Consider the following 12,907-nt stretch of genomic DNA (forward strand, 5'->3'; position numbering starts at 1 on the left):
TCACCTTATCTGCATTTTAGAGGAATCACACAGGTCATGTCATTCAATAAATCCATAGCAGCTACTCCTACTAAGTTTATCTAAGATGACACGTGATGATACTTCTATTTCTGTCTGCACTGAAGTGTTGGATTAGTCCATTTTAATCTGCAGTCTACAGTTCTTGATGTGTTTTTGCTGCTGCTGAAGAAATAATGATGACAACTTCAAATATAAATAACTGCTGTAACTCCTTAAAATGCTGCTCTGCTTCTGAGTTCAGTTTACTTACATAGCATTTACTTCTTAGATTTATTTTAAGTATCTTCTAGTTGTGGATTCAAAACAAGATTTTACTCAGACAACAACAAAAAAAAAAACTCATCACACCTCATCCTAAGCCCTTCAGAAACCTCAGGAAAACTTGCACAGTCTCACTGGAACTATCATGGAGCAAAAGATCAGCAGCAGATCTTTTAGTCAAATTACTCAACCTTAACTCGAATTATTGTACTTACTTTCATTACTTTCAGATTCTAAAAAATATCTTCAAACAGAAACAATGAAAAACTATAGAGACAGCCCCTTGTCAAGCATCCGACCACAGATGGTGTGTTGTAACGTCTCCAAACAGCTTCACTGGTTTGTGTTATCAGGAAATTTTTGCAAACGTAGCCATTCATCTATGGTGAAAAAATGCAAAGCAGTAAGCTTTTTACTAAAAACAATACAATTAGACGCAACTCTTCAATTTTGTTTTCAGTAAACAAATCGTATGCTGTCTGACAGTCTTGGCCAAAGATTCTTCCGGTGACACAAATGTTGTTTTCACAAGCATTTCAGATTTTTTTCCACGTTTGGAGAATAAGTTGAAGCATTTTACAAGTTTTTAATAGTAAATAAATAGTAAAAAAACACAAAAAACAAAAAGACATTTATGTAAAAGTACATTTGTGTCACTACCAAAACCTTTGACCACGACCGTATAGTTACAAAACAATAAGCAATTATCTATTCACAAAGACTGGGTCATGATATGAACATTGGGTTTTACAGAGTATTTGTCCTGCTCTGTTTTTGTTTGTTTCTACTACTATTAAAGGCTAGCATGTTTTTGTTATATATTTTAGCGTACATGTCTTAAAGGAAGCTGTTAGTCCTCAACCATAGGGATGGGAATTGATAAGAATTAAACAATTCTGATACCATTATCAATCTTGCTTATCGATCTGATTCCTTATTCTCATTGTGTGAGGGAATAAGAGTTCGGATTAACTGTCTTTTATATTTCCATTCCTGCACAGAAAATATAGCATACAGTATGCACAAATTATAATAACAGATGACGCCGCACCCGGTTCAGCGGGGGAAGGGGGGGGGGGGGGGGTGTCACACCAGACGACCATACAAAGTGAAAGTGAAACTTAAGATGCTTTACTAATTCCTGTATTATGTCTCCTCTGTATGGCACCTCATTTTCCTTTTCCCTACTTTTGGAAACTTTTATTTGAGGGGGCAGGACGTTTGTTATCCCCCCCCAAAATGGGCCTAGATGACACCATGGTGGTTGCTTTGCCGTTAGATTCACAAGCTTCGCTAAGTAGTGTATCAAACACGTGACAAATGAACTGCATGCTGTGTGGACAAATGTTTAAGTATATTGGAGGAATTTCCCCCCTTTGAAGAAATGGAAGCTTCACAAGTGTTACAAGTGGCCCTGGTGTCATCTTTTTGTGTAAAATAGCGCCATACTTTGGAGCGTTTCTGCCTTGACGCCATGTTGGCTACGCTCTAAACCAAAATAATGCAGCATTTGTGTGATGTCATCACGCATGTGCAACGAAGGCGGAATTGATAAGCAGAATCGTTAAGCAGGTAGGCAAACAATTCCAAGGAACTGAGCAAATGGGAACCGGTTCTCAAAAAGAACCGGCTCTCGATTCTCATCCATACTCGACCAGATACATTGAGTAGATTCTGTATGTGCGGTGCAACCATGTTTCCACCTTATATCATCACACATAATGTTACAGTCAGGAGTCAGATAACTGTAAACAGACAAGACTAAACTAGCCTGGTGTCTGAAACAAAACCTGCAAACCGGAGCCCAAGCCAACCAATTGCTTCTGGGTTTACATGGAGGCCAGGAGCATTGACTTACTGAAACCTAGTAGTGAGTTATCATGCAAGAGCGCACATACATCTGATTATATTCTAAAAAACAGAACCAACGCTTCAGTGAAAAGCCATCATCTGTGGGTTTATCTCTGACATGTCTCACATTTCAGCTGAATGGTCAAATTTGAGGTTTGTTCCCTAATCTAACCGAATCATCATGGCATACAAGCCTGAGAATAACATATTATTTTCGGGAAGCGAGACAGATAGAGAGGCGCTACGGTAAAAGGGCTCGATGCCAGTACCCACAGTCTCTGTTCTAAAATATGACTGCTGTTGAGGTCTTTAGATAGAAAACCATAGAGCTGTTAGTTTAGACCCGCAGAGAACTGTTAAAGCGACACCAGTTGGTTTACACACCGGGACTGGGTTGGATGTTGCAACACTTGGCTCACAGCTTTAGTCGGAGCTCGACTGTAAAATGACCACAAACTGACCAGCGCTGTTTGTGGATCACACTTTGCATGACTTTCTGTAAATCTCTTAATATTTGGACAACTGTACTTTAGTGGGTGCAACAATCCAAACATGTATAATTCAGACAGAAATGTACAGCGGTGTAAATGAAAGAGTCCTTTCTATAACAGAAATTAAACTGGAGATATTTTAGATTGTTTTGATAATCCAAATGGAATGTTTTCAAGATTTCAGAGGATCTAATTGCAGATATGGAATATAATCATAATCATGTTTTCATTTGTATATGATCACTTAAATATAAGATTCACTGTGGTTTTGTTAACTAAGAATGAACTCTTGAATAAAGAAAACCAACCTCATTTTAAATAACTGCTGTATTTTGCACACATTTACATACATTTTTAACAACTATACAGGGTGGGGAAGCAAAATTTACAATGAACATTTAGTTGTTTTTTCTCAGAAGGCACTACGTCAATTGTTTTGAAACCAAACACATATTGATGTCATAATCATACCTAACACTATTATCCATACCTTTTCAGAAACTTTTGTCCATATAAGTAATCAGGAAAGCAAACGTCAAAGAGTGTGTGATTTGCTGAATGCACTCGTCACACCAAAGGAGATTTCAAAAATACTTGGAGTGTCCATAAAGACTGTTTATAATGTAAAGAAGAGAATGACTATGAGCAAAACTATTACGAGAAAGTCTGGAAGATACTATTAAAGAAGAATGGGAGAAGTTGTCACCCCAATATTTGAGGAACACTTGCGCAAGTTTCAGGAAGCGTGTGAAGGCAGTTATTGAGAAAGAAGGAGGACACATAGAATAAAAACATTTTCTATTATGTCAATTTTCTTGTGGCAAATAAATTCTCATGACTTTCAATAAACTAATTGGTCATACACTGTCTTTCAATCCCTGCCTCAAAATATTGTAAATTTTGCTTCCCCACCCTGTATAGTATGTATTTTATCATTATTACCTCCGCCAAAGAGGTTATGTTTTTGCCAGGGTTTGTTTGTTGTTTGTCTGTTTGTTTGTCTGTCCGTTAGTGTGCAACATAACTCAAAAAGTTATGGAGTTTGTTGGAAATGGGATAAGGAAGAAATGATTAAATTTTGGTGGTGATCGGGGGTGGGGGGGCCAACGGGGGGTCGCAGACCAGAAAATTTCATCCAAATCTGTCCATAACTTTTTGAGTTATGTTGCACACTAACGGACAGACAAACAAACAAACAGACAAACAAACAAACAAACCCTGGCAAAAACATAACCTCCTTGGCGTGGGGGGGCCCACGGGGGGGGGCACTGATCAGCCTTGGCGGAGGTATGCGCTCTCCGAGTGCTTCTGGTTTGTTTGTTTGTCTGTTTGTTTGTTTGTCTGTCTGTTAGTGTGCAACATAACTCAAAAAGTTATGGACAGATTTGGATGAAATTTTCAGAGTTTGTTGGAAATGGGATAAGGAAGAAATGATTAAATTTTGGTGGTGATCGGGGGTGGGGGGGCCCACGGGGGGGGCCACTGATCAGCCTTGGCGGAGGTCTGCGCTCTCCGAGTGCTTCTAGTTTATTATATAACTTAGTACTTTACATTATATTCTTGTCCTGAGCCTAAATGCAATGAAATTTCATTCTGTATACACTTTGTTCATACCTAAATGACAATAAAGTTTGTCTAAGTCTAACTCTGACACCAAAGAGGGTCTCAATTTTAGCGGCCACTGTAGAGGAGGGTGAGGGGAGGGGCATTCATTGGTTACAACCACCATTGGATGCCATTAAATCTTACCTTTAAGTAGTTCAACTCAGGGAGCTGTGATGACCAAAGATCCTTAGCTGATGAGAAATTCTGCTGCAAAAAATGAAGAATCAGAATACAGTAACTTACTCCCATCAGTGTCATTTTTGTGTTGATTTATTGAAATGCATAACACTATTATGGGATCACTGCCATTGCTAATGAAATCATCTTTACAAACAAGATAATGTACTAAAGTTGATTTATCTCATCTGTTGGAGTTACCAGCCCTGTATTAGTGCCAGACCTTTATTTCTAATTTCCTTTGTTTAATAAGTAGTAATGACCGTAATTAATGTGAAAGCACATTTTGATCAAGTCAACTTTGTGCTGTTAACAGAACTGCAATGCCCTTCTTCATAAACCTAATACTTTTTGAACTGTTTCAAAACAAAAGTCCTCTAGCATTTCAGTGGATATAATCTATTCATTAATCAGTCGAGCTTTAATTGTGTAAATGTTGCCTTCCTGTAAGTTTCTACAAATAACAATCATACTGAAAAAGTAAAACACACACCTGCAGTGACTGAGAACACACAACTACACCTCAAATAAGCAGATGTTGAAAATAGCTGAATTATATTGTTTAGTGTATAGAATTAATTGTAGTTCATTGTGTTTAGCAGTACACTACATGACAAGCAGATTTGTCCCTACTATTTTTTAGCTTGCCTGTAATTTAGAACCAGATTTTATTTGTTTGTGTTGACCTCAGTCTTGGCTATTATTAGAGACCTGGTGTGTAATTAACTCTCTGTTTTTATGTGAGAAAATATAGCCTAGTATAAATACATTACGTCTTTTCCTTGCAATGAACAGAAACATTGAACATTAATTTTAGTAATTATATCACTTCTGACAGGACTCTAAATCAAACATATTCATGACATGAGACACTGAATCCCAATACTAATTTGGACATTGCATGAAATATGTTATAAAATAAGTATACAAGTCAACAAAACATATAACACAGGCAAAATTTTTTGTTCTTTTATAGATACTTAAATGTAGAAATATTACATAATGTAGCTTTAATGGGAAACTTAAATGGTGGAAATTGTGATCTGTTTTGGACCACTGCTCCTACTATAGTAGGATTTATGAGTTTCTCCCATGTTGAGACCAGGAGGCTGTTTTATATATAAGACAGTTTAGGAAAGAACAGAACGTCTTCCCTCTGGATTCCCATGATGGGGGCTTCAGTCTTTCCCTTTTGTCAGTGTATTCACGGGGCTTTTGGAGAAGGCGGTGATTAATGGCATCATGCATGTGGTAGGGAAAAAGAGGCTGTCAATGAGCACAGGCAGGCTGTGAAAAATGTTCTGTATGATGACTTCACTGCGGTGGGTTTATACAGTCATCACTTCCTGCAGCTGGAAGTGAAACCGTAGGGAGAGCAGAGTAAGCTTTAAAATATCTGCAGGTGAACATTGGATGACAGCATTTGAAGAGGGCTGGCTGTTAAAATGATGGAGGAAATGAAAACTAATAGATATCTACATAATAGCTACCTTCAACACTTGCTGTACATGCCAGACAAGTTTATGTGCCAAAGTCAGACCCTGCCAACTGTTTAGTAATGCACTTTTGCACACTGTAAGCTACTTGTAATGCCTGCTACTGTAATCACTATTGAAACTCAACATGGTTTACCACAACCCATTAAAAATGTGAAGTTATTTTACACTGTGATTTATTAGCATAATAATGTGTAAATGCCCCAAGCCAGTAACACATTAGTGTGTCATTTAACATGGATTATTTGAGATTAATTTGCACAAGTACAATATTTGTTTTATTAAAGGAGAAAGTTGGGTATAAACCACGGCAAACTGAAATCAAATGAGTGAGATTAAAGGAGAAAGCAATGCAAAGGATGTTAGTAAGGTGTGAGTCTACAATGTGTCATTAGTACAGTGGTTCTCAATCTTTTTCTGTCGGGTCCCCCTTTGGAGGACGAAAAATCTCCAGGCCCCCCTCAAGCCCAACAACATTGTAGCAGTGGCGCAATTATGCCTTTTATTGAAAGAAACATCAATATTAGAAAAATACTTTTTGCTTTTCTTTGAATAATTTGTTGTGCAAATTTAAAATAACTTAGATTTTTGCTTGAACAATACAAATAAACTCAGCAAGACTGCACCCAGAGACAATATTTTTCTAAATAAAAATAGGAAATGCACCATTATCTTACAACTATGACAATAAAGTTACTTTTTTTTTTTTAGAACAACAAACAAATTTTGGTAACAAAGATGAATATTTCAATAATATCAGCTGCTGCAACGAGCCCGTTTACATTGCACATCTCAGAACATTAAAGTGCAAACTGTACAAACTGTCCAAAAACAGAAACACTGCACATTTTTCTTTTCCAGTCAAATCCTTGTCCATTCTCCAAACCTAAACTCTTTGTCTAGTCTAGTGGCAGTAAATTTGTTTGTTATACGTCCCTAAAATTAGTCTAGGGTGCTTCAAAGCTTCGTTCCACCTGCTACATGTTCTAACCTGAAGAAGGAAAAAAAAAACCACCTTGGAGAGACCCCATGCCCCCCAGGCAAGCCCTCGCGTCCCTCCCCCCACAGGCCTGCCCCACAGTTTGAGAAAAACTACACTTGTATAACTTAAATGCTCAAGTCTACCAACTCTTTTTGGGGCATGAACATCCTTCTTCCTAAAGATATTCCCTCTTTTGATATTCTGAAGATGGTGGACAGTGCAATTACACAGATGTATATTATTATTATTATTGCTATAATAATAATAATAATAATAATAATTATTATTATTATTATTATTATTATTATTATTATTAGTAGTAGTAGTAGTAGTAGTAGTAGTAGTAGTAGTAGTTTTGTAACTTCTTTGTCCATCATGTCATTTGCATGTTCAGTTGTCATCTCAAAAAAATAGGACAAAAACTCCTATTTATTCATTCATTCATTTATTTATTTATTTTAAAATGATTAGTTGATGCCAACAAAATGCACTTCACTAAACTAAATATCCTTCTGTGAAACTGTAAACTCAAACGGGCCTAGTTTGTTTTCCTCTTATTAGCAGCTTTTCCCTATAGCTCAATGCTGTGGAAAATAAAATGTGAAGGAAACATTGTGTACACATCTGTTTTGGCAGCAAAACATCATGCTGTGTTAGTGTTTACATAAATTTATAGCGTGCTTCTGTCCAACTATAGCCTATTTTATACATTTAGCATGACTCCTGAAGCAATGAGCTCCTGAGTGAATGTCATGTTCATTCATACTTTACAATAAAATGATAATATTGGACAATATGCATTACAAACATTCCAAATTACACTGAAAGTTGTTTATCTGTGCTCAAAAGTTAAGTAAAATACATTTTAAAGACCCATTTGACACTTTTAGATAAATAATATTATTTCACACTGACCTCTAGTGTCGAAAACCTCAAAGCGCCATTTTTTGACGTCATCATCCTGTGCCGGACTTCTACACGCATGCGCAAGCGACAAATTTCAAACTGAACGGCGGGTAGTTGAAGTCTCGTCGGAAAAAAAAAATAAAACAAAGATTCATTGTTAAGAATTTATTGAGAAGTGCGAGAAAATGACAAGCACTTTGAAAGGTATCACCCTTAAAGGAAGTGCGGAGATTGTAGCCGAGTTCTTCTGTAAGTACGTTTGAATTTTAATGAAGATATTTTATTCCGTTGCTTGTAATGAGAGCCACGCTGATAGGCCTGAGTGTAATCTGTAACAGGCTACATAAAGCCCCGGACATGTGGGAAAGAGGCTGGAAAAGACAGTGTAGGACGAAAATAATTATTATCCACACATACATAGAGGAAAATGTCCTGATGTTACGTTCAGATTGTAAGTTTAGACTTATGTTGGACTTATGCAACGCCCACAACTGGCTAACTATGTGCAACCTACAATACAAGACTTTAGCTAGTTGATGCGAAAAATGTGTGTTTTGGGTGAATTATATGTCCAATTTCCAGTTACATTCTAATCCAACAGAAGAATCAGTGATTAATATCTAATGACGGTGGTATTTTCTCCTAAAACCAGAAGCTGTTGTCAGTATCATAGTTGAAGGTCGTGTTCGCTCATAATGTGCAGAAGACCTGGTCCAACATAAGTGTTGTTGGTTTAATAAAGTTCTATTTAATTCTAAAGACCAAATGTTGATATATTTGAAGTATGTGCAGCAGTAAAAACAAAAAGTTTCAGGGATAAAAAAAAAAAAAAAAAGCACTAGAGTGACCTCCATCTGCATTTAACATGTCTTTAACCCTGTTGTTCACACAATATGAAATTTATTGCATTAATTGCATGATGTTTTTTTTTTTTTTTTTTTTACACCAGGCTTCATTCAACACTTGTTAGATGTTTCTGTTTGTGCTGCTTCTTGTCTTGGGGTCAGGGGTCACACTAAATAGTGATTTTAAACTTTAGAACCCATTTAGTTAAGTGTTTTATGTGTCTTTTAAGGCAGTTAATGTAGTTTCTTGTTGTATCTGAAGAAAAGACAATGAGAAATGAAAATGTATGTTCATTTCAACACTGAAGAAAAAAAATTAGAGCCTAAGACTTATGAACATTACTGTAAATATCGATGGCCAAAAAACAAAACCCCCTATCTGAAAAATGCACTGTTTGAGAAATTTTTAAGTATCTTGTCTTTTCATGCACAAAGTGCTGTGTAAAAAGTAATATAGCCCAACAACAATGCATTATTTATGGGGTTTCATTACCCAGTATCATTCTGCAAGAAAACAGGCAGGTTTTTTTACATTTTCTCGACAAAGTACATTTTTCACATATGAGGTTTTGTTTTTTGGTCATTGATATGTAGGTAAATGCTTTTGCTATACGCTTATTTCTTGATGTCCTTCCCTGAAAAGCATGGTCTGGTCTTATTTTAGCTGTTGATTTTTCTCAAGTTCATTAATTACTGTTTCTAATTTTATTTAATTGTTTTTTTTTGTTTTTTATCCCTGTTGATTCATCCATGCTGTGTATCAACTAGTTTGTCTTAATTGTTTACTGAAATGCCCTTTCATTAAAATAGTGGATAATAATACATTTTATTTATAGGTGCTTTTCAAAGAACTCAAATGGACATTAGAAGAAATAAGTGAAACTACAACGGTGTCTCAAACATCATAATGTAAAACAAATAATAGCACAATATATTACTAAAAACAAAGGGAATGTCAGACTGAGTGTAACCACAGCCACCACCAGGCGGATGTTGAAAACAAGGCCAGTACCTTAAATGTAATCCAAGATTATATTAAGGTTGAATAAATGTCAACATCTATCAGGTCTGGTATGTTCTGGTGTGTGGTATAATGTCATAAGTAATCATTAGTAATTTTTACTTTTTGCACCACAGCATTTGGCATCAACAGTATCCTGTACCAGCGGGGCATCTACCCTCCAGAGACGTTCTCCAGGGTCACTCACTATGACATGAGTCTTCAAGTCACCACTGATGTCAAGCTGAAGAACTACCTGACCAACGTGGTATCTCAGCTCAAAGGTAGCTACTTTACCATAATACATTTTTTCTATTTTTATTACCTTTTCATCTAGTCACTAAATGTGTTTGTGTGCTGTGTTGCAGAGTGGCTGTGTGAGTGCACGGTGCAGAAGCTGGTGTTGGTGATAACGTGTCTGGAAACCAACGAGGTGCTGGAGAGGTGGCAGTTTGACATTGAGTGTGACAAGTCGGCAAAGGAGAGCAGGTCGGTCTGACACATTTTAATTATTTAAAATCCTGTATTCCTGTGTGTAAAACATAAGATTCTATAATTTGTTGGGGCTTTGTATTTCACAGCTCAACAGGTTTTTATGCATTTAATAAAAGATTTTCTCGTCTTTTTCCCAGTGCTCCCAGAGAGAAGTCCCTTAAAACCATCCAGGAAGAGATCCGCTCTGTCATCAGACAGATAACAGCCTCTGTTACTTTCCTGCCTCTGCTGGAGACGCCATGTGAGTGACCACACATCCTGTTCTCTTCATTTTTGTTCTGAACTCCTGGAGAACTCACATATTTCCCAAACTGGTGAATTACCAGATATTATCCACACTGCAGTTGGAAACATCTCACACCATGGTGTATTTCTTGTACAAAGCAGGGATCCTTGTTTGTACTCAAATTTCAAACAGGGCTGTAGAATTCTACAGTTGCTGACAAGATGAAGAAAAAGAAATGAGTAACTAAGATGAATGAAATGAAAGTAATAAAAAGAAACAAAACAAAATCTTCTGGCTCTTTGAGATATTAAATTTGAAACAGTGAAGTAAAACCAGTAGAGGAGAAATAATTAAACCTGAATAAAAACTGCAATGAACAAATCCACACACTCATCAAACCCCCAGTGTTATTGGTTCACTGTTTAAGAATAACACGTCTTTGCAGAATATTTCCTTTAATAAACAGTGGTTTTATAAATGTTTGATATCATGCACACCTTCATCATTACTGTTTTCACTTACAAATCAAGGTTTTTCTCATAATGTGTAGAAAAATTAAAGAAAAACTAAAGTGAAACTTGTCACTATGTCAAAAACAAAACTACATCTGCATTTGTGACTGAACTGAAGTAAAAAAAAAAAAACTTAAAGACAAACTATATCTAAAAACTAATGATATGAAAGTGTAACCGGTCTGGTCCTCCTGTCCACTCTCCTCCAGGTGCCTTTGACCTCCTGGTGTACACCGACAAAGACCTGGTGGTTCCAGACAAGTGGGAGGAGTCTGGCCCACAGATCATCAACCAGTCAGAGGAGGTGCGTCTGCGCTCCTTCACCACCTCCATCCACAAGGTCAACAGCATGGTGGCGTACAAGAGGGCCGACTCGGTCTGACCCGCTCCACCCCATGGCCTTTAAGGGCTGTACATAGCACCCACCACTGCCCCCTAGGGGACCCGACAGGTTCTACACTGCCCTGTCCTACCTCACCGTGCCCCCTTTTCCACTCAGGAGGATGTAAATCCAACCTGCTCCGTCTCCGCTGATGTAAATACTTCTCACCAGCAGTGATTTGTCTGTTCGGTCCAGTGGTGTCTTCTTCATTGTTGTTGTTCTTGTCTTTCTGGTTGTCAACCTGTTTTAGAAACTACTAGTTTGTATGTTAAAACTTTTATAAAACATTAATAAATGTCTTCTATTGCAAAACTGTTTTTGTTGTATTAAAACTTTTGACCAGATGGTGGCACTGCAACATAAATACTGTGCATAGTTATCAGTAGCAGTAAATCCATTTGAGTTTCATCAAATATTCTTTAATATCAACTTATTAAATATTCTGTTTAATTTAATCTATTCATCTCTTAATTGTTTTTTTAGTCTGTGGATGTCCACGTTTCTGATGTCCCAAAGATTTAGATTTAACAGTGAACATAATACTATTGTTTTTACGTAATAATCATATTTACCTGTTGGGAAAGTGGAGATAAAACCATATTTCATGATTTTAGGATTTTAGTGTTAAATACCTGTAGACGACTGTATATTATTGATGTTGGAAGTGAGGATGAAAAATGCCAAATGTGTATAAGTGCAGTTTCTAGGTGTCTACTTGAGTATTTAATTTAAATTTAGACACATATTTTACTTTTTCTTCTAGACTTTTGGACCAGTCTCATTAGTTTAGTTATATTGTAAATGGCGGGGGGGGGGTTCATTGCATTATTTCACCCCTTCACTATATGAAGACTGATTTCAACCTAAACTGGAACAAATTAAAACTCAAAAAAGAAAAACTTAAGGGACAAAAATAGCAAAAAAGATTAAACAAAATGAAAATGGTGTGAAAGATGAGAAGATGGCAAAAATATACATGACAATGAACCTGTAGTTTGTTTTCATGATTAAATGCTTTTTTTGTGAATTCTGATTTAATGCTTAGAACACTTATATGTGCATTAAATCAGAATAAACAAAATCAGCTTTTATTCAGCGAGATGAAAACATTAAACATAACATCAGAACCTGTACGTCTTCACTTTTCATTGTGTGATGAAGCTGTTTTACCCCCACTACCTTTTTTCCATCAATACCTGTGTGTACTTTTACCACATCTGATGTACACGTTCATATTCACACCAGTATTAACAAACACAGAGCAGCGTTAAAACAAGCATCGGTCTTTAATGGGACATCGCATCTGCTCGTCTCACAGTGGACACCCAAAAGTCTCCCATCTTTAAAAAAAAAAAAACATAAAAAGAAAACACTCTCCCACTGGAACATGCAACAAAACCAGAGAAATTAGTGTTTCCACAGTCCTGGGGATGGATTCAACGTATGAAACAAACACTGATACAAATGAGATTTCTGCTTCTGTGTGAGTCTATAAAAGTGCTTTAGTAAAGATAGACTGGCTGCTGCTGCTGTGAATGAAAATGCACCTTGTTACTATTACTAACTACTAAAAGCCAGTGTAATGATACAGGGTGTCCATGAAGTCTCTACAATTTAACACATTTATTGCAAAAGCAAATGAATCGACAAATCTGTG

The 12,907-nt window shown here is 36.6% G+C and overlaps 1 protein-coding gene across 1 annotated transcript; it reads left to right on the forward strand.

Annotated features, from left to right (window-relative positions):
• The first annotated feature begins 7,885 nt into the window (after positions 1-7,885).
• Positions 7,886-11,562, forward strand: mad2l1 (MAD2 mitotic arrest deficient-like 1 (yeast)). Its single transcript, XM_030162433.1, has 5 exons — positions 7,886-8,039; positions 9,773-9,919; positions 10,004-10,124; positions 10,268-10,371; positions 11,078-11,562. Exons 1-5 carry the CDS (start codon positions 7,976-7,978, stop codon positions 11,248-11,250), a joined length of 609 nt encoding a protein of 202 aa, XP_030018293.1. The 5' UTR covers positions 7,886-7,975; the 3' UTR covers positions 11,251-11,562.
• The last annotated feature ends 1,345 nt before the right edge of the window (positions 11,563-12,907 follow it).

This window comes from Sphaeramia orbicularis, chromosome 18, assembly GCF_902148855.1.
Source record: "Sphaeramia orbicularis chromosome 18, fSphaOr1.1, whole genome shotgun sequence".
NCBI lineage: Eukaryota > Metazoa > Chordata > Actinopteri > Kurtiformes > Apogonidae > Sphaeramia > Sphaeramia orbicularis.